Raw genomic sequence first — 20998 nt, forward strand, 5'->3', positions numbered from 1 at the left:
AGTCTCTATTATCCAATAATCCTTTCTTACTCTTTAGTCGTATATCTAAATTCCCAACTGTATCATCTAAGAGGAACTAATTATTGCTTACAATCAATAATGGAGTTGCAATAGAGAGAAATGTTGATCGTGTTTATATTTAGGCATGGAACCAATAGAGTTTCCTTCTATTTGAATTTGCCGTGTGTGGTATGAAAGCTGCATTCAAGGTCGTATCCAGAATTATTTTTTTCGGGGGGGGGGGCATTTAAAAACGGATCTTAAGGGGGGTTACACAAAAATTTTAAAAAAACATAAAAAATGTGTTTATATCAATTTTTGTTACATTTCTACGAGTCGGGAAAACATTTCGGCTGGGGGGGGGGGGGGGCTAAAGCCCCCAAAATCCCCCGGGATACGGCCTTGGCTGTATGTCAATTTGCGTGCACTTAGTTACATTTTAGATGTCGTCATGCCTAGAAAAAAAGGGTGAATGGGTGTATCTCGCATCCTCTTTCTACTGTCTTTAAAAAAGGAGTCATTAAGTGAGAAAAATGTCTCTAGTAAACCTTTATGTCCAGGTTCAGTTTGCAGAGGTATATCGACTTCATAAGAGGAAGGAGTTTGGCCGTTGTCGGGGCCAAAAATCCAGTGCCTCCACCTCAAAGATTTCTAAGCATAATCTTATAGACAATAAAGCATCGTTTCTCTGTGAACTAGAGAACAATCTTTTGTTCTCCGCGAATTTAGATGTTTTCTAGAGAACATCTTTTGTTCTCTCTGAATTTAGAGGGTTTGAATTTAATACGGTAGTAGAGTAAGAGGTACCATTTTGCTTGCGCCCCTGTACCAGACAGGTTTCTAATGGGTACAGTCTGGTTTGGTGGGTACAATCTGGTTTGGTGGGTATAATCTGGTTTGGTGGGTATAATCTGGTTTGGTGGGTACAGTCTGGTTTGGTGGGTATAGTCTGGTTTGATGGGTATAGTCTGGTTTGATGGGTATAGTCTGGTTTGATTTTTCAAAGAGAGTGACTATCCCCATGCATATAGGTAATACTTCTACAGGGCATTACACCTTTTCAAAGAGAGTGAGAGCTATGCGTGTCAGAAAACCGGTGCGTCTTGTTTAGCAGCCAATATATTCAATTATTTTTTTTGTATATATTCAAGTTTCAGATTAGAATTTTTTACAGTTTGAATAGTTCATTCATTCTAGCAGTATCAAATATTTTTGCAAAAATTTACATTGATACAGATATGGAATATTCTAAGCGACTTCTGGTGAGTAAAATTTTCTCATTATTATAATGAAAAGAAATCTATTTTTTTTGTCTCGTCATTAAGTTGGGGAAGAATTTCCTTTACCTTCTTTACTTACGGTTTTTTTTTTCACTGTGTTGTTAGCTCTTTTAAAAAGCATTTCGCTAAATATTTAAAACAGGATCAGTCAGTTTCGCTATAATAAAAAAGAAATCTATTTTTTTTCTCATCATTCAGCTAGGGAAGAATTTCCTTCCTTACTTACGCTTTTTTTTCACTGTGTTGTTATCTCTTTTAAAAAGCATTTCGCTAAATATTCAAAACAGGGTCAGTCAGTTTCGCTATAATAAAAAGAAATCTATTTTTTTTTGTATCGTCATTAAGTTAGGGAAGAATTTCCTTACTTACGCTTTTTTTTTCCGTGCTGTTAGCTCTTTTAAAAAGCTTCATATGTTAATTAGACAGTCCATGTGTTTCAATTTTAGTAAATATTCAAAAAAAGAGAGAGGCAGATTCACTTTGATTTTGGCTCATTGTATATGAAAAATTAAAATAGAATTTGCATATTAGTTTCGGCAGATATGAAAGGTCGCCCCTCTCCTCAATATCTTGCTCTTTACGCTAAAGTTGTTAGCGCTTTAAAAAAAGCTTCCTATTCTAATTAAAAAGTCCCTGTTTTTTTTTCATCAAATTTCGGTAAATATTCAAAAACAGGGCAGGTCAGTTTCGCTATAAAAATAATCAACTCGTTTTCATCCTCTACAAATTAAGAAATGTGTTAATATTCAACCAGGACGGGTAGTTTCAACAATAAAATAATTAACTCACTACATTATTCTACATGTAAAGTGATGTTTTCTTACTATCTGATTAAGGAGAACATGTTTACAAATTTCGAGGCTAAAAATAAAATGGCTTTCTCAAAATTGAGTTATGAATTAACTTACGAATTAACTTACATAACGAAACTTCTATATTTATATGTTTTTATCACGTGTATTAAGGGGTTTATCCCCTAGTCAATACCTCGCTCTTTACGCTAAAGTTCGAATTTTGTTCAAATCACGAACTCTTGAATCACAAAGGCCGGTTAATTAGAATAGATACCTCTTTTGAAAGTGCTAAAAAAAAAAAAAAAAACTTTAGCGTAAAGGGGCGAGATATTGACTAGAGGGGGACCCCCTTCACATACTTAATAATTTTTTTTTTTTGTTTAGGTTATGTCGGAGTCTTCCTTCTTCCCTTTTTCTGTGATTTTAAGTATTTCACAATTTAGATATATATAAAAAGTTTTAAAACCTATGCATATAAAAAAAAAATCTATAATTGTCAACTTTTTGTGTTTGGTACTATGGAATTGATAGGCCCAGTGCCCTCCATTAATATTCTGAATAAGTAAAAATCGAAGTAGCTAATTAAATTGTGTCATTTTAGAATGTTGTTGATCAACCATCGCAGTAAAAACGCGCAAAATTGGATGAAACTCTGGATAAGACTGAGACGGGATTAAATACTCAAGAGTGCTTCAAAGCTTTCTTTCATTAACCAAATTAGCAATATATAAAAGAGTGGTTATAACATACAGAACTAGCAAATAGCTTATCATACTTTTCTATAAAACCTTACCTATAATTTCTCTTTTAAGCAAGATGTTTTCTAATGCAAAAATCCAATTATTTCTTTAAACAAATCACTATTTCACAGTTGATGGTCGAACAAGCGTTCTTAAACTAAGATATGTTTTTGCACTTAGCTTCGTGCATATTTAATCCTATTATCAAAATAACCCATCGGGTAAGGTTGAATGTTAATCCGGCAGGTATAAATTTGAATGTTAATCGCTCGGTCGCTACAAAGCGGGAGTTTCAAATAACAGGATGTTTTTTATCTTAGATATTAACACAGGAAAAATCGCATAAATTGTTTCCACAGCGCATTTCTATCTGACGCTGTTTCAGCAGCACGTTATAGGCTAATAGGATATAGGCTAAGGGGTTAGAAACGCAATTTCAACCTGTAAGAATATTTCAGCGTGTAAGTGTGTGAGTGTGTGTGATTGTGCGTGGGTGTCTGCGCATGTGTGTTGTGTGTGTGTGTGTGTGTGTATGTATGTGTGTGCGCGCATGTGTGAATGTGTGTGTGTGTGTGTGTGTGTGTTTGAATGTGTGTACGTGTGTGTGTGTGGACGTGTGTGTGAACGTGTGCGTGTGTGAGTGTGTGTGTAAGTGTGAGTGTGTTCGTGAGTGTGTGCGCATGTGTGCGTGTGTTATTAACAAAATTTGTAATTTATTAGGGCATTGTTTTGTAAATAATGCTATAAGCAAAAATTTGTAATTTATTATGCATTCGTTTGGTAAATAATGCTATAAGCAAAAAAAAGAAAAGTGTGTTATAGTTGTGATAAAACTTTCGTCAAAGAAAAAAAACTTAATCCATTCACTTTCTAGTTTCAGGGGGAAGCTGTGAAAACTTCTGCCTTCCCTGGTCCGGGATTTCAAAGTATCATGGGTAATTGTCCCCTCTCACCGGATGATCATGTTTGTGAAGGTATGTTATTTAATATTCCCCTGGACTTTCAATTTACAGCATAAGAAATGGATAGGCTTATGAACGTTGTTGGGCCTAACTCTTCTAGGGAAATTTTTTATGACAACTTTACTATTAGTGAATTGGATCTTGTAAAAATAGGTGCAGGACATGAAAATAGTGTCACATCCCCGGAACTACGTGAATTTTATTTGTTAGAGTCTGCTCTAGGTCACTTGCAAACGTACAGGGTAGATTTTAACCCTCCCGTGGAAAACGCGATTGACGGGGGCATTATTTTACCTGACCCTTTGACTGTTCTCCTGAGCTAAATCGGCAGACTTCGAGCACAAATTGAGATTCAGAACGGGGAGGTACACAGGGGGATTAAAGCATCAGTGAATCAAAAAGCTTATTTACAATAGGGGACATCTGGGGAAATTTTTTATTTTCATTTTTCAACTGGCAACCAGACTTTTTACCCTGGTCTAAACGAATTTGAAGACTAACTTTTTTAACTGGGTAAATAAACTAATATCAACTTTGGACACGTTTAATGAGAGAGGGAGTGGGTCCACAATTTTATACATTGAACACATGGATCGGAATCTCAGTAGATTTAAAAAAAAAACTTTATTTTAAGGGGAGGGCGGGGTAAATAAATAAAATTCCACACAGATGTGTTGGCTACAGGAGAGGTTCAGGGTTTCAGATTTGAAACGGTGCTGCAATGCTTCAAATACATATTTTCAGCAGCAGCCACTAAAGCATTGAACAAAGAATTATCATTTAAAAATCTCGAAAGACATCCACTTACGGTGGGAGCAAATTTCACTCAATTAATTTTTTTCTTTTTAGACAGAATATACTCCGTGTCATTTAAGTGTATTAGATTTTTTGAAACAGAGCTTGAAATGCTTGGGTTGGGGGTTGCTTGTCTCCGTTGTGACAAAGACTTAGTAAAGCGGGAGAAGAAGACGAATGAAAAGGGAGGTTTGTACTAATTGAGGACATCAACGGTGAATAATGTTATAAATTGGGTAAGTATTATTTATGAACTTCTCAAAGATGTAAATTCCTATGGTCATTTTTTGCCCGTTACTGCAATAAGTCGATTCTTATCTCAAGGCATTCATAAAGGGGAACGTCTCTATTGTCCCATGTGCCTTTCCCCATTTCGAAATGAACAAACATTTTTGGATCACATGAACCATTGCAAAATTCATAGCAATCAACGAATAGAAATTCCGGCAGAAGGCAAAGACGCTTTACAATTTAAAAATTTACAAAAATCCCTGCTACAATTTGATAAAGTATCTTTAGATTGTGAAACAAGACTGGTTGAGGTATCAGACCCATCAACGCAAAATATAGTCAAGGAACACAAACTGATTGCGTGTTCCTACGCACACGCCCGTCGCGATTCCAACAATAAAATGCAATTGGAAGAGTTTTTTTGGCTATTGATGAGGAGGGCAGCATGGAAAAGTTATTGGTATCTTTAATAGAAACAGCAAATGGTGCAATTTCACGATTACATCACACCAACTACCCAATGAAATTGTCAGATAAAGAGCAACTGGCGCTAGAAAAGGGGACAATTTGCTGGGTTTGTAGGGATGCTCTTGCCCTAAAAGACGCGGTCCAGGATCACGACCACCTTATTGATCCCAATTCAACAGGAAAAAGTAACTTTCGGGGGTGGGCTCACAATTCATGTAATTTAAAAATTAAACAGCAACTTTTTCTTCCGGTTTTTACGCATAACTCTAACTATGATCTGAAGTATTTGCTACCAGCATTGGCACTTCTTCAAAGAAATGTACCAGTGGATGATCATGCATTATTGATAGACAGCTTTTCCTACAAAATCATACCTAAATCATCGGAAAAGCTGCTTGGTTTGGAATTTAAGTGGAAATTTGTTGAAGCCGACGTTGAGTACACGAATAAAATTCGCTTTTTAGATTCCTATAGTTTTTTCCCTAAATCATTGAGCGAATTAATTCAAGTGCAGAAAAACGATGACGGTTGCAATGCTTTCCCCCTTTTCTATCAACAAATTTCAAATGATTTTTATGTTTTGATAACGCCCAAGGGTTTATTTCCTCATAATTATTATTGTTCCATGTCGAGATTTACCGAGAAAACTCTTCTTTCGAATGAATCGTTTTACGACTGTCTACTTGATTTTAGTTTTACCCCCGATGAATACAGTTTTGCTAAGAAAGTGTGGGAAGAGGGAGAGTGTTAAAATGGGTTTGACTAATGCAAGCTGTATTTGTCGAGTGACGTGTTAGCTCTGTTTGACATTATGTGTAAAAATACAGATAAAATATATGAAAAATTTAATTTTGATTTGGGCTACTATTTTTCATCTCATAATCAAGTGATGAACCTCATTCTAAACATTAGCTGAGAAAAAATCGAGCTAATTACGGACATTGATCAGCATCTGTTCATTGAAAGATCAATGAGGGGGGGATTTTGTTTTTCACGGGGATCATATCTTGGAAACTGATCCAACAGGAGAGAAGACGGGTAAAAAATCGGATACAGATTTCCTTGATATGATTTCTCGCTACCCCTCGGCCATTTTCCATTATGCACTACCTTGCGGTGACTATAAATGGCTCAATGACCTTCAAGCTCCCCATTTCCACAACATTGACGACGACAGTGTTGAGGAGAATGGACCGGTTGGATGGTTTTTTGAAATTGATGGGGAGACACCAGTCGAGCTTCACGATTCAGTAAAGGATTTTGTTTTCCCGTGCATCAATAGACCTCCGACTAAGGCTCTTTGAGCCCTCGAAATAGGCGTTTAGTCGAGGTGGACGGATTGCATTTGTCACCTTCAAAACAAAAACTTATGGCAGACCTTCTGCCAAAAAAAACATAGTTGTATATCATGTAGCTTTAAAATGGATGTGCAACAACAGCTTTAACATCACAAAGGGTTACAGAGCACTTCAGTTAAATCAAAAATCATAATTAAAAACGTTTGTTGATAGTTGTGTTAACATACGTTCTGAAATATAAATAGCATCCACAACGGAATTCGACTAGCTTGTTGTATATCTGACTTTCGGCACAATTGAGAAGATCGCTAGGAAAAGACTCGTTGTGTTTTTGTGACCGACCCCAAACAATGTGCTTGAATTATTGCCAATCTAAATTACACTTCCTTCACAATCATTGGCCCGGACATGGTACTATTGAATAGGAAAAACAGACACATTGTCTTGAATAAAAATATTGCTGCAGGCAGTGCGATCTTGGAGATCTCTAAAAAGCTCATGTTGGAATTCTACTACAATGTGGCTAGGGTTGAGTGGCCGGAAAAGGGGCAAGTATAGGTCTGTTACGAGGACACGATTTCTCTACTTTTATCAGTGAAAACCCCAAATCGGCTTGATTAGCTTGTACATGATTAAATTATTATCATACTGATGAATCTTCCTAGTTCGAGGGGGATTTACAAACAGCTATTAACACGTTAGACGCTCCCTCAGCTCATATTTTTTAGGCTTGAAACTGTACGTAACATAATTTCCCGTGGTGTTTTTATAGATCCGAAGGTGTACTTTATACAAACACGCGGCGAGGAAATCAAGAAACGATGCAAAGGAATACCCACGCACTAGGTGGATAAGAATTTCGAAATGGACATTTATAGGACTTGTATTGTTCAAAATACAATTCCACGAGCCAAATTGCTGGCAATTCGTTCTCTCAAATACAGGAACTTTACTGTAAATGTAGAAAAAATTGCCATGAGTACCATCTCCGACAAGGTCTATGTTTGTCAAGACGGTGTGACCACCCTCCCCCTTGGTCACTATTTAACTTCTGACCGGGCCGAATGTGTTATCCATAGGGAAAGTCTCGGTTTGAATAAAGCCCTGTAAATTATTACCCAAACCCCTTGGGGGGGGGGGCGGCGGCCAGCGGGGGGCGCGCCGCCACTATCAAAGTTATCTTTTTTTTTTACTTAGAGCAGATTTTTTTTTGTAAATGTTTCATTAAAAAAAAAGTTATATTTTTTTTCAAGTGATTTAATCTAATGTTGTATTTTTTTCTCTATAAATAAAAAAAAAAAAAAAAGTGAATTTATTTAAGTGTTTTTTCTCAGTGTGCCTATATAAATGTTGTATTTTTTATTATAAATAAATTGAAAAAAAAGTGTATTTTTTCATGTTTAATGTGTTTTTTTTTTAATGTATTGTTACTTTTTCTTCTATGCATATAATAAAAGAAAATATGATTCTTTATTCGTCTTCTTCTTCTTCTTGAACAGAGTAGTAGTAGGGAAATTATTTAGTCATTAGACAATCATGGTCTACAGTTAGTTGTCCAGGTGATCTGTTGAGGGGACCATGTATCAATTTAAAACACCATTCAGATCGTCCCTGTGTGGACCGTCAATGTGGGGCAAAACAAAACTCTTAACTCAAATAATTAAAAATTGCGATAAAATATTTGTGGAAAAGCCGAAAAAAATCTACTATTGTTACAGTATTTGGCAGGAGTCATATGATAAAATAAAAGCGATTGCCACCACCATGGGATTGGTGCAGATACAATTCATACAGGGACTTTATGTTTTCAGCATTATTGAACCAAACTCTTGGCTGATCACTGACGATCTGGCTGAATTTATTGAACAATGGTCCCAGGAAATGCTGCAATTGTTCACTTTTTGGTTTCATTATGAACAGATTTCCGTTACTCTGGTTTTACATGATCTCTATCATCAGAGCAAATGTATGCGAACACTTGCTTTGAACTGCACCTACTATATCATCTACAGAGTTATTCGTGATTCTAGCTCGCTAATAACCCTCAATAAACAAATCTATCCGGGTGCCCCTAAATTTCTGCTCTCAGCATACAATCAGGCAACTAATAAACCCCACGGTTATATCTTATTGGATCTGAATCAAAATATACCCGAGGATCTGCGTGTAGTCACAGATATTTTCAACAACGAAATTACAGTATATCTCCTTGTGAACACTAAAAAGACCTATTAGTCTCTTTCATGACGCTGAAGAAACTACATGAAAATAGACATTTGTTTTCAGTTCTAAGCACTTCAAAACCTCCGCTCAGGAAAGCAATACTCAAACACGGTATTGACAATGATTTTATTAATCTAATATCTGAAATTTGTTTAAATTTTATCGAGGATAATGTTCAACTTCCAGAAGTAGTTAAGCAACAGGCAAAGCAACATCGTTCCATTGTACGTATATGTGCCTCTAAAAAGAAAGGAAAGAATTTTAAAAGGAAACGACTTCTTCAGGCGGACAGTAGCTTTTTCACACTTTTACTGCCAATAATTGCAGGACTTGTAAACAGTTTTCTCTAGAGAGAATGGCAAAACCCTATAAATTGACTCCAATAGAACTCTCTCTCTCACCCGTGGAAGAGTTTGAGAACAATCTGAGTAAATTCCTTGACAATGAAAATATTGAGGATGATAAAAAACTGCTTTTACTTCAAGATGCACTTCGCCAAGAGGACAAACATAAGTCCTATCGATCGAAGCCCACTGCTACCGCTGGTATTGATCCCAAAAAAGAATTAACTCCTTAGGATTCTGCTGCCGGAACACAATTAAAGAGGGATGAATTGGATTCATTTGTATTGAAAATTGGAAATCTAAGGCCCCACTCATATCGTGAACAAAGTAAACGACTCCTAACCTATCTCTTGGAAAGTGGTCAAGATCATATTAAAGTTGAGAGCAATGGGGAAGGGATTAAAATTCAGGGAAAAAGCTATAATCTACCTGATTTAATCTATGATATGGTTACAAATTATAAGGGACTATTATCATTTGAAAATCATCTATAGAACTTTTTAAATATATTAAACTTACCCGAAAGTCTTATTGGCAATAGACAAATTCTAAAAAATTAAATGAACATGCATCATCAACAACATTGACACCATTGACACCATTAAAATATGAAGAAGAAGAAGATTTTAAGTCAGTTTTGGAAAATACCTGACAAAAGCGAAGACGTATCAAGTCACCATTACCGCCACCATCACCACCAACAGCCGGTATACAAAACGGTAGCGGACGTTACACAACGTGTTTACGTTCAAAATGGTTGAAGTTCTGAAAGCTGTTTATGAAAATATTGGTGAGGCGGGGAGTTTAAGTTCCCCCACCACTCTTTTCAAAGTCACTGGTGTTCATACTAAAAGTGTAAGAGAATATCTACAAAATGAATCAAGTTACACTCTGTATAGAAATCATAGACTTCGTGCCAATCAACATCGGAAAACTAAAGCCTTTTTCCCTTTGCATATAATGCAAGCAGATCTCTTAACTCTGGATGAGATTCAAAGCCGTCACGATACACCATAAGAGTACATTCTACTTGCAATCAGTGTTTGTAGTTGCTATGCATATGCAATTCCATTGCGGTCAAAGAGAGGTGTTGAAGTTGCTCAGGCTATTGAAATTGTTCTCGAACAGGATTCGTATAAAAAAATTCAAACGGATCGCGGTAGTGAATTTGTTAATCCCCATGTTGAAAAAGTACCAATGAAATATAATACACTGCTCAATCATAGTCACAGTCCTATAAAGGCTGCATTGGCCGAACGATTGATAAGAACTATTCGACTTTTAATTTCAAGATATTGTACATTGAAAAATACACCGGCTTTTATTCATGATCTAGATAAAATCATGTTGATTTTATCAACCTTTTTTTGTTGATACCAATTTTTTTTTTGGATTTTTTTTGGTTGATACCAAAGATGAAGAGATTCTCGGTGGCTTTTATGACTATGAATTGCAAAAAGTTAAAGATGCTAGTGAAATCTATCAAATTTAAAAGATATTAAAGACACGTACTCACAGGGGTACGAAACAGTTACTTGTTCGGTGGCTAGGATACAACTCTGATTTTGATTCTTGGATCGGTGTTGAAGATATTGACAATGCCCAATGATTTCTATGTAACTTCCATGTCCAACGTTTCCGATCCTCTCTACAGTGACTTGAATATGAAAAATGATTTTCCGACAAAACTCTCCCCCGCCTTTAAATTTGACGTTTGGTATGAGGGTACTAATGTTAAATGTAGTCTCAAAATTACCTATGAAGTCCTTAATAGGGATCTAGCGTATGATATATAATCTATACCATTCAACTAGGATATGAACACGTTGGGCTATGTTAACTATGAATCTGTTGAAGCACTTAAATCTAATGAACAGCTACATGTCGAATTGAAATATATTGAATTCGATTCTATGGGAGATTTTCCTCGTACAATCAATACAAAAATCTCATATCGTAGGAATGGTACTTTCCATTTTAATTATTAATTGGAACATGATAGGATTTACATTAGATAACCTGTTGACACTGAAACAATTATCCTCAATGATAATATGAGACACGTTCTTGGCTTTAGACAGAATATGATCCATGGAAAAAGTGCTGGTATCGTTTAAGGGATGGATCAAGTTTTTTTTGTTGATTATCCACCTGGTTTCGCTTCGGACTCTTGCATATTTCTCTATGCATCCTTTGTGGAAACGTCGAGAGTCGGTAATTCAAATGTCCCCCTCCTACGTGTTCTTGAACGAAAAACAACTCATTAACTTGTTCATCACTATAATATAAAGCATCTTCAGTATGATCCTGTAAACACTTCGTATTTGGAACTCTGTCAGTTAACACTAAGAAGTGAATTGGGTTTACCTCCAGCAACAGCAAAAGGCCTAGCAGTGATTACATGTCACTTTTGATCCAGTGTCAACGACAGTACAATCACATAAAATCAAAAATAGAAGAATTCCGTTTGTCTTTATCGATTTTGATTATTTTGTTGGTGCTTTGAATCCACGTCAAAAAGGCAATGGATTAGACTACTACAAGGGGCGTACTACAATGTCTGGCTATGGTCTTGGTAGCTGGTTTGCTAGGCTATTTCGTTCTGCACTACCCCTTGCCAGAAAATATCTTGTACCTGCTGCATCAAATTTTGCTGCCTCCATACTACAGGACTGGGGGTCGGGCAAGAATTTCAAGGAGAGTGTTAAGGAAAATGTTAGATCTTCAGCAGAAGCCGTTGGAGAGCAACTAAAATCTCGTCAAAATGGGGAGGGATTGAAAAGGATGCGTTCGTGTCATTCACCCATCAGTCTCCACCCAGACGGGAAGCAAAGGACATCAACAGGGACTTTGAGGAATAAAACAACGAAGGCCAATAAGCAGAAAAAGAAAAAGATTGTTAGATCAAAGAAGGATTTCTTCTCTTAAGATGAATTATCTCCCTAACAAGGAATCACATCAATAAATTAGTTCCTCATTGAATCTATTAAATGATGAAAATTTTGATGTCAGTGTCAATTATGGCTACTATGAAAAATTTCACCCCCAACAACCCCTCTCGGAAAATATACACTTTCAAATATTTTCCAATGAAGACTATTTCATTGATTTGTCATCAACATTTATTGATTTAAATGTTGTGGTGAAGAAAAATCAGATAATACAACTCCAAATACCGGCGATGGTCTCTCCTATGAGAACTGTATTCTAAACAACCTATTCAAACAAATTAATGTATTTATTAATGGAACATTGGTGAGCACTAGCAATAATTTATCAAACTATGCAATCTACATACAATTTATGATGATGACGCCAAAGGCATACAAGGAGTTGAGAGGACAATAATTAGGCTATGCATATTGGTGAGGTGTTGATACTGATGGTGACTTAACCATTGCAGTGACCCAGGAGTATCATCTGGATGGAAAAATAAATCTTTAGACATTCAATATATCTATATGGCTATCTCCTAATGTGAAGATTGTCATAATGCTACATATGGCACTGTCAAATTTCATTTTGAGACACACACTCCCTGCAGGACCCAATGCAAATTTCATTATCACATCGGGAATTCTCCACGTCCGAAACAACCTGGTTATGAGCTCTGTTGCATTGGCAGTGGAAAAGCTAAGAGCCAATGGTAACAACATTAAACTTCTTGTCCCCCATACAATCACCAACCAAAGTCACATTTCCACCGGCTCTTGTAGCTATAGCGATTCATCATTTATAAATGCAGAAATCCCATCAAAAGTGGCTTTGGCCTTTGTAAAGAGTGGCAGTGCCGTTGGATGCTAGACTGAATCCCCCCATGATTTTAATTTTTTCGGTCTATCTAGCCTTGTGTGCAAAGTGAATGGTATTCCACTGTACACTCTATCATTTAACAAAAAATCCTATAGAACTCTATACGAGTTGACCATGCAATCCCTAGATCATGACTCAACTATTTGAAAACGGAATAACCGATTCAATGTTTTCAAAAAATCATGGGGTTATTGTTTTGGACTTGTCAGGCACACAGGATATGAGTATAGTACGAACAGGGAATGTACGTTTAGAGTGTACATTTGCCGATGCTCTAACTGAGAGTATCACGCTAATATCACTGAGTCAATTTGAAACCTATTGGGAAATCACACCCGACGACAGTGTTCTACTAGACCTAGCACCATGAACACAAACCAAATAATCAACGTATTTAGTATGGATCCATACATTTCACAGTACAAGTCCTATTGCATACCTTCGGACTTCATTGAAAAAATTCCAAGTGTTAACAATACCCTTATCATTGTTAATAGCAGTCCATTGACTTTGAAGACCGGTCATTGGCTATGCATCTTTCAAACAGCAAAGAATATTGAATTTTTTGACCCTTTGGGTATATCATATAAATTCTGCATTCCCTATCCCAGAGACGTAGTCGACAACAGTGGGATGACCATTATTCAAAATGAGAGAGGAACGCAGTATATAGAAAACAAGGAATGTGGTGGTCTTGCATCAATCTTTTTCAGGTTCAAGCGCCGGGGCTATACCTACACGAAGCCTTTCGACATCTATAATGACTTACCTCGATTGAACGACTTTCTAGTGGAGAATATACTTACAAGTTTATTTAATATTGATTTTAGTGCCCTGATAATAAAATGTTCCAAAGCTGTATGTGAAATTGTTTATTAATAATAAAAAAAAAAATTATATACATGATAAAACGACTTTTCTACTCTTTAGATTTCATCCACTACTAGATGTTTGTCGACAACGACTAGTGCAGGTAGATTATCTGAATTCACAGTGCACTGACCCTGATATACTGCAATGTCAGGGTCAAATTTTCTACAGTAGAGTTTGATTTCACTCTTGTCATATTTCTTTGTATTTCCAAAGATACTATCCTCATTATTCTATAGAATTCACATGTTTCAATTTGCTTATTTGAAGCAATTTCACAAACAGTTTCCTCAAGTGTCGAATCACATTCCGTCACAGCCAAATAAAAATCAGTGGGACTTATAATCATAACACCCATTGTCTTCACAACGATGACGTAGAAACCATATTCTTTTGTTGTTCCAACAGTTGAACCGCTGACCCGGTTCCTCCTCCCAGAACAATCTAAAACCACGACGATACCAATCTCGTAGCAATAAACTAAAATCTCGGTTAGGATTCTTTCCAATCATACCGGGATATGTACTCTCCCACTGATTAGATTTATCATAGTGACAATTGGAACATAGGTTACTTCTAGGATGAGAGTCACGCATCTCTTCAAGACAGTAATTAAAACTTTTAATTTGTACAGCATATCCTCTATGTAATTTTCACGGGTTGCATAATCTACACTTTTCATCATACTCCTCAATCATTGTGCAATTCTCACATGATGAACAGCTGCCCTGTGTGTGCATACATAACGGACATGTATGGAACATTTTGTCATGTGTTGTCACTCTCACTGCCACAATGAAACTGAGCTAGCAACAACAAAAATTGTCTGAGAGAGAGAGAGAGAGAGGAGTAAATCAACCTTGAGCATCATCTTTCTCATGAAAAAAATGTCCTAAATTTCAAAACTAATGTTTAAAAGCATATCCACAATATCATTTTGCCGTGTTGTGATCAATATATCAATAAATTGTGTAAATGCATTTGGACCACGACGTAGAAGCTTCATACAATAGTCTAATGATGGAGAACCAGTTTTCATTATATCGACACGCATTCCCCGAGAGAATATCTTCCTTTGAATAGACAGCTCTAGAAAATCGTCCTCTAGAATCAAACGTTTTTCCATAAGAACTAGATTCCCCATGATTCGCTCTTTCTCTAATCTATCCATTTTTTAGAGTCCTAATTCTCTCACAGCCAACTTCAGACTAACCAGAATTTTGTCTACTCTAAAAAATATACGCTAGTCTACTATAGAAATAAAAAAATACCATTGATTTGGAAACAATTTTATTGAACATAATTACAATAATAATAATATTCACTTATGTATTTTGTACTCATCAATATATTTCGATAGGACATCTAATGCTGACCGACGTTTATTTATATGAAGAATATTCACTTCTCCAGCAAAACATGGCTGCTCCTCCTGCTTTAATTTGCTTAATGATATCACATTTCTAGCATACATAGTGGCCCATTCAAGACATAGTCTACAGCCAGTAGTTATTTACACAGCCACATTGGGTATTCGTATATCACTGCTGCTGTTGTCAGCTCCATCATTAATCTCCAATAGTGTAAATGCACCACTCATTTTTTCTCCACTAATATCCTCTCAAATAAACTATTCTCTCTATGAATTCAATTCTCTTACTAATATGAATTGTAGTGAAAACTATTCCTTTTATTCAAATCCCAATCACCAATCAAGTTATACTCACTCTCTTTGAAAAGGTGTAATGCCCTGTAGAAGTACTACCTATATGCATGGGGATAGTCACTCTCTTTTAAAAACCAAACCAGACTGTACCCATCAAACCAGACTATACCCACCAAACCAGACTATACCCACCAAACCAGACTGTACCCACCAAACCAGATTATACCCACCAAACCAGATTATACCCACCAAACCAGATTGTACCCACCAAACCAGATTGTACCCATTAGAAACCTGTCTGGTACAGGGGCGCAAGCAAAATGGTACCTCTTACTCTACTTACGGTGGAAATATTTCCGTGTGCTGCTGTGCAACTTTGACCCACGGGTCATAATTGCTGCAACTCTTCATGGGCCCTTGGCGCCGGACGTAGAATTTAACTTTAAAGAGGTAATTGAGAGCTACACTGGCTAATTTAAAGCATCTAAAATAAAGGTCAAATAAAACTCTTCTGTGATATATAAGATGAAATGCTTGTGGCAGATTTTTTTTATATCACTGGTAAATTAGCAGTCAAATTATTCAACTGTTTCTTGTATAACTTGGACAATACTATCCACAATTGTTTTATTTGTCACTCCCTCCCTCCATATAAAAACAATCAACAGTGTGTGTGAAAGTAAGTTTCGGCAGAAAATTGTAAGTTTGCCCTGTCTCTCTTATCTGATCAGCTGCGCTCTCTCCTCCAAGAAACATCAATAGCTAGGACAATGCAAACTAGGTATCTCAATGCATACTGGAGGTAGAAATGGGACACGGATGTGTGATTGACGGCAGAGTCAAACAACAAAAATTTTGCACCGTGGCACATACTTTCCAATACGTTGGTCAAGTATGACAAGTAATAAATTAAAGAAGGATAAAGCACAGGGACATTAGTGTAAAGCATATAAAAGGTGCTTGAGCTTTTAAACCTTTGAATATAGGAAGTACGAAGATTAAGCCGAAAGATGTCCAATGGTGACTAAGTCCAGTTAGCTAGGCATACAAATTCTTTAAGGATAAGATTCTAAAAGTAATCCGAATATAAGTGAACCAATCACTGTTAGACACACAATATCTAACGGGAGAGATACAAGCGATCCCATCTCTATATAAAGCATCGGTGACATAGCATTTAAAGAACGAAAAACATATCCGGATTTTTTTTGTCCAAACCATGGAGCCATGAAAAAGCCAACTTTGTAGGCAGCTTCGAATGCTTTTAGATTTGAAATTTGTATGGCTCATAAAAATCTTTTACCAAATTTATTAAGCACAAATTAAGCTTTTATGTGTGTTATATTGTAATTACATAACAAAACTTGTTTTCTGGCTGAATAGTGTCGTAGAATCTGTGGAATTTTAAGGTAAGAAATGTGTCACGCCTGCTTTAAAGTGACAGGTTCGGGCAATTATTCGCATTCCATGAAGTATCTTTTATTCCTTGCATTTTCTTAGAATAAAGCTTCCAGGGAACAACTTCCTTTTTTTTGGATTAAATCTCGTTCTTTATCAATGACCAAGAAATTCAAAAATTTTAATTTGAAACTAAACTACGAAAACTAAAGGAGAATAGATACAACTCTTCTGGTGTGTGCCTAATTCTATCGTTTAAAAATTATTCGCATTCCATCAAATATCTTGTATTCCTTGCGGTTTTCTTCGAGTAAAGCTTCCAGGGAACAACTTCCTTTTTTTGAACTAACTGCCATGCTGTATGAATGACTGCGCAGTTGAGAAACTCACATTTGAAACTAAACTAGAAAGCTAAAGAAGGATTGACGAAACCCTTCTGAGGTGTGCCTAAATCTATCTAATAAAAATACAATTGTATTTTAAGTAGGCTACTTAATTTTTTTTCCTTTTTTTAGAATAAAGATGTCACCGTGAATGTCCGAAATCTGGTATGTCGACATTCACCGGTGAATTTTGAAATTTCTTTTTCTCTGTTTTGATTCAATTGGCTTTGCGAATCAGCTTTTTCAGTCTTATGCAAGCTTTGATGGTACAGGTTAAAGTTAGGTTGGATTATGTTAATTTAGGTTTAGTTAGTTTAGGTTAAATTGGTTATAAATCTCAGAAATGGATTAAAAACCAAAGGTAGCCCAACATAACCAGACCTAACCTGTCACTATCAAACCTTGCATAAAACTGAAAAAGTTGACTGGCAACGCTGACTAAATTCAGGGAGAAAAAAATGTCAATTTCGGACATTCACGGTAACAAAGATGATAGAAACTGCATATTATTGCTGTTACGGATGAAGGCGGAATCGGGTGTTTTCTAACTTCTGAAATGATTGCCAAAAACAGTCTGCCGAGCTGAATCTAAAGGAAGGATCACCAGGGAAATTTATGTTCAATTACAGTTGATCCCTCTTGACCTGCACCACCTCGCTGATCTTACCTTTGAGTGCAGATTAACAAAAAGTTTTTCGAAATTGCCTCAGAAGTGTGAAAATGCCGGGTATGACCTTAAGGTGTAACAGCAACGATTTTAGTATTTTCTAAGAAATGTTTAACAGATTGATCTGCTTCAAAGTTTTAGTGTGGGGTGATGCCTGAATTAAACTTTTTTCATTTTGAAAGTTGGAGTTTAATCTAGGAAAATGAGATAAAATTTAGTACACTTGTCACTGCAATTACACTAAAACCAGATGACGTTTTAGTTTATATTGGTAGTGAAAAATGCAAATCATTTTTAAAAACAACAATTATTTCATATTTTTTTCCATTTCTTTTATTAAAGGTCCTCTATTAATGCCATTCTTTCAGCTTATTCTGTAAAATTCATGGACATTTTCTACTTTTTCAAATAAAATATCTCGTTTCTTTTTCAGAAGATGACTTCTAGCTTTTCCTGATAAATTTGTGAAAATATGAACCTCTTTGTTCTATTATGGTTACTTCTGCTGGGGCAATCAGTGAATACCTTTGACGCAGGTAACGTTCGGCTTTTTTTCTCATACACTTTTGAAATTTGAAAATGATGTAGAAGCTCGAAACGAAGAGAGATTAGAACATATAGTATGTGAAAACTTATAACGATCAGAACTTACCCTGTTTAAAAGAAAGATTTTGCCTCCCTCCAAAACGGTACAAAGTTATTTCGTTGAACTCGATATACACTGTAAAAAAATTTATTTCCAACAAAATGTTTTGCTCGAATTGAAACAAGTCAAAAAAAAAAAAAAATCCAATTTTGCTGTTGGAATTGTGACTTGCTTATGGAATTCAAGCAAATTAAAAAAATCCAATTTTTCTATTGAAATTAAGATTTACTTATTGAATTCCAACGAATTATTGAAATTAATAAGATTTGCGACCTTTTCAATAGGAACAATTAGGTTTTTGATGCAAGCTGGTAATGTAGATAAGAAGAGTTCGGATATCAACTATAGATTGATATTCCTTGAACGTAATGATGAATTTGATTTGGCTGGCATTCAAAGGCATTTCGTGTACAAATGTTCTTATGAACATGCATAAATCTATGTACAAACAATTTCAGCTAATAGGGGAACACGGCGTGGAACGGGGTAAGGGGCAGAACGGGGTAGGCGTATTTTAGATGACAAGGAAGGTGCTGCGCCAAGCGGCAATAGCTACAACTACTCCCGCTCGGTACAGCTGAGCTGCGGCATCCATGTTGGTTTAGGTTCCTTTCGTTTGATGAGAGAACCAGTTGTCTAGTTATTTGCTTTTGGCTTGCAACTTTTATTGATTTTGTAATCAATGTAAGGTTAACACGCTTCTTTGCATTGCATCTGTAGCTAGTCATACTAGTAATACGTTCAATGGGCTTTGTTTTAGTCACCTTATTGTTTCTTTACTTGAAGTTTTTGCGTGGCCATAACCTCCAAATAATAAGGCGTGTTCATGGGGCGTAATGGGGCTGTACCCCATTCCGCCCCGTTCTATTTTAATCTGACCAGTCGTTAAAATTGGGTCAGTAACTTTTCATAATTGATTTTCAGATGGTCCGTGTGTATAAGAGAAAGACAAACAGACAATCCTGGTCTACTGAGGCGATGAACAATGCTGCTCAATGTAAGCGGTCATTTCTGGTCGATGTGGCGGCCTGAATGCTTCTAGTGAGTTTGACGTTCCACAAACTACTCCTGAAAGATACGTGAAGAAAAAAGGAAAATCCTGAGTATCTGATTGATAAAACTGCTTGGAAATTTCAAACCGTTTTTACCCAAGAAGAGGAGCTTGAGCTTGTGACGTACTATGGAGAAAAACTATGGAGTCGCGGTTATTTGGCCTGACGATGAAGGACTTACGTACCTTAGCTTACTAATTAGCTCAAAGAAATGGCATAGCTCATAGATTTAGAAATGAAATAGCTGGTCAAGACTGGGTCAACGGATTTTTTAAGATAAATCCTACTCCGCGTATTCGTAAGCCAGAGTCAACATCTGGTGCAAGAGCAATGGGACTTCTGTGGATAGTTTTTTTTTCACTACTCACTCAATTGGTAGATAAGCACAAACTTACAGCGTCGTAGATATTTAATTGTGATGAAACTGGTGTTTCAGTCAACCCTAAGAACCATTCAAAATCATTGCTTGTAAGGGTAAACGTCAATTTGGTGCAATAACTTCTTCAGAAAGCGGGGAGACCATAACTTGCCTTATTTGCATGTCTCCAAGTGGATCATACATGACCTCGATGTTAGTTTTTCCGAGGAAGAAAATACAGAAGGAGTTTGAGCTGGGACTACCTCTAGGGAGTTGGGCTGAGGTTCACAGCACTGGATAAATAACCGCTGAGCTATTCTTAGTATGGTTTAAAAAATTTGTAGTATTTTCTAAGGTATCAAAGGACTTTCGGGTTCTTCGCATATTAGACGGACATTCCACCCACCCCAAGAACCTAGAGGTCATAGATCACGCAAGAGATAATGTCGTTTCGTTGCTTTGTTTACCCCCGCATTGTTCTCTCAAGTTACAACCGCTTAATGTGTCTTTCATGAAGCCTTTGAGCCTTCACTACGCTGATGAGCTTCGGAAGTGGCTCCGTTGCAACCCAGGAAATTTCGTGACGCTGTTTCAAATTTCAGCGCTCTTCGGATCGGCGTCCATCCAAAGCGCCTCTATGAATACTGTAATTAAGGGGTATAAAGCAGCAGGAATTCGGTCACTTAACCCAGCCATATTCTCTTATTCAGATTTCCTACCAGCTGACACTACTAATATCAAACAAGCTGAACCTTCAACCCAAAAAGTGATTGAGGAACCTCCAACGACAGACAAAGAACAATTCGGGAAATCTTTGTCTGGCTCATCTGTTGATAAAGAAAATCCCCTCACTTATAGTGAAAGGGGTGAAGATGTTACAGTTTCTAGCCCTACCGTTAGTGTTAATGGCACCCCAGCTAAAAAGGTTCAATTTTATATGGATGACTAGGCTACTCCTGGATGCTCTTCGATGACAACTGACATGAATGACTCTCCAACTGCATTTATTG

At 36.5% G+C, this 20998-nt stretch overlaps 1 protein-coding gene across 1 annotated transcript in view; it reads left to right on the forward strand.

The window, feature by feature from the left end:
- The window catches only part of Ddr (discoidin domain-containing receptor 2), a 191375-nt gene that overhangs the window by 7215 nt on the left and 163162 nt on the right, over positions 1 to 20998 (forward strand). The window contains exon 2 of the mRNA XM_089104637.1: positions 18366 to 18468. Within this exon, the coding sequence (XP_088960763.1) occupies positions 18405 to 18468 (64 nt within the window). The 5' untranslated portion in view covers positions 18366 to 18404. The remainder of the gene's footprint in view (positions 1 to 18365; positions 18469 to 20998) is intronic.

Source organism: Artemia sp. Qi Xiang Cuo, chromosome 18 (assembly GCF_049724085.1).
Source record: "Artemia sp. Qi Xiang Cuo chromosome 18, ASM4972408v1, whole genome shotgun sequence".
In the NCBI taxonomy this organism is placed as follows: domain Eukaryota; kingdom Metazoa; phylum Arthropoda; class Branchiopoda; order Anostraca; family Artemiidae; genus Artemia; species Artemia sp. Qi Xiang Cuo.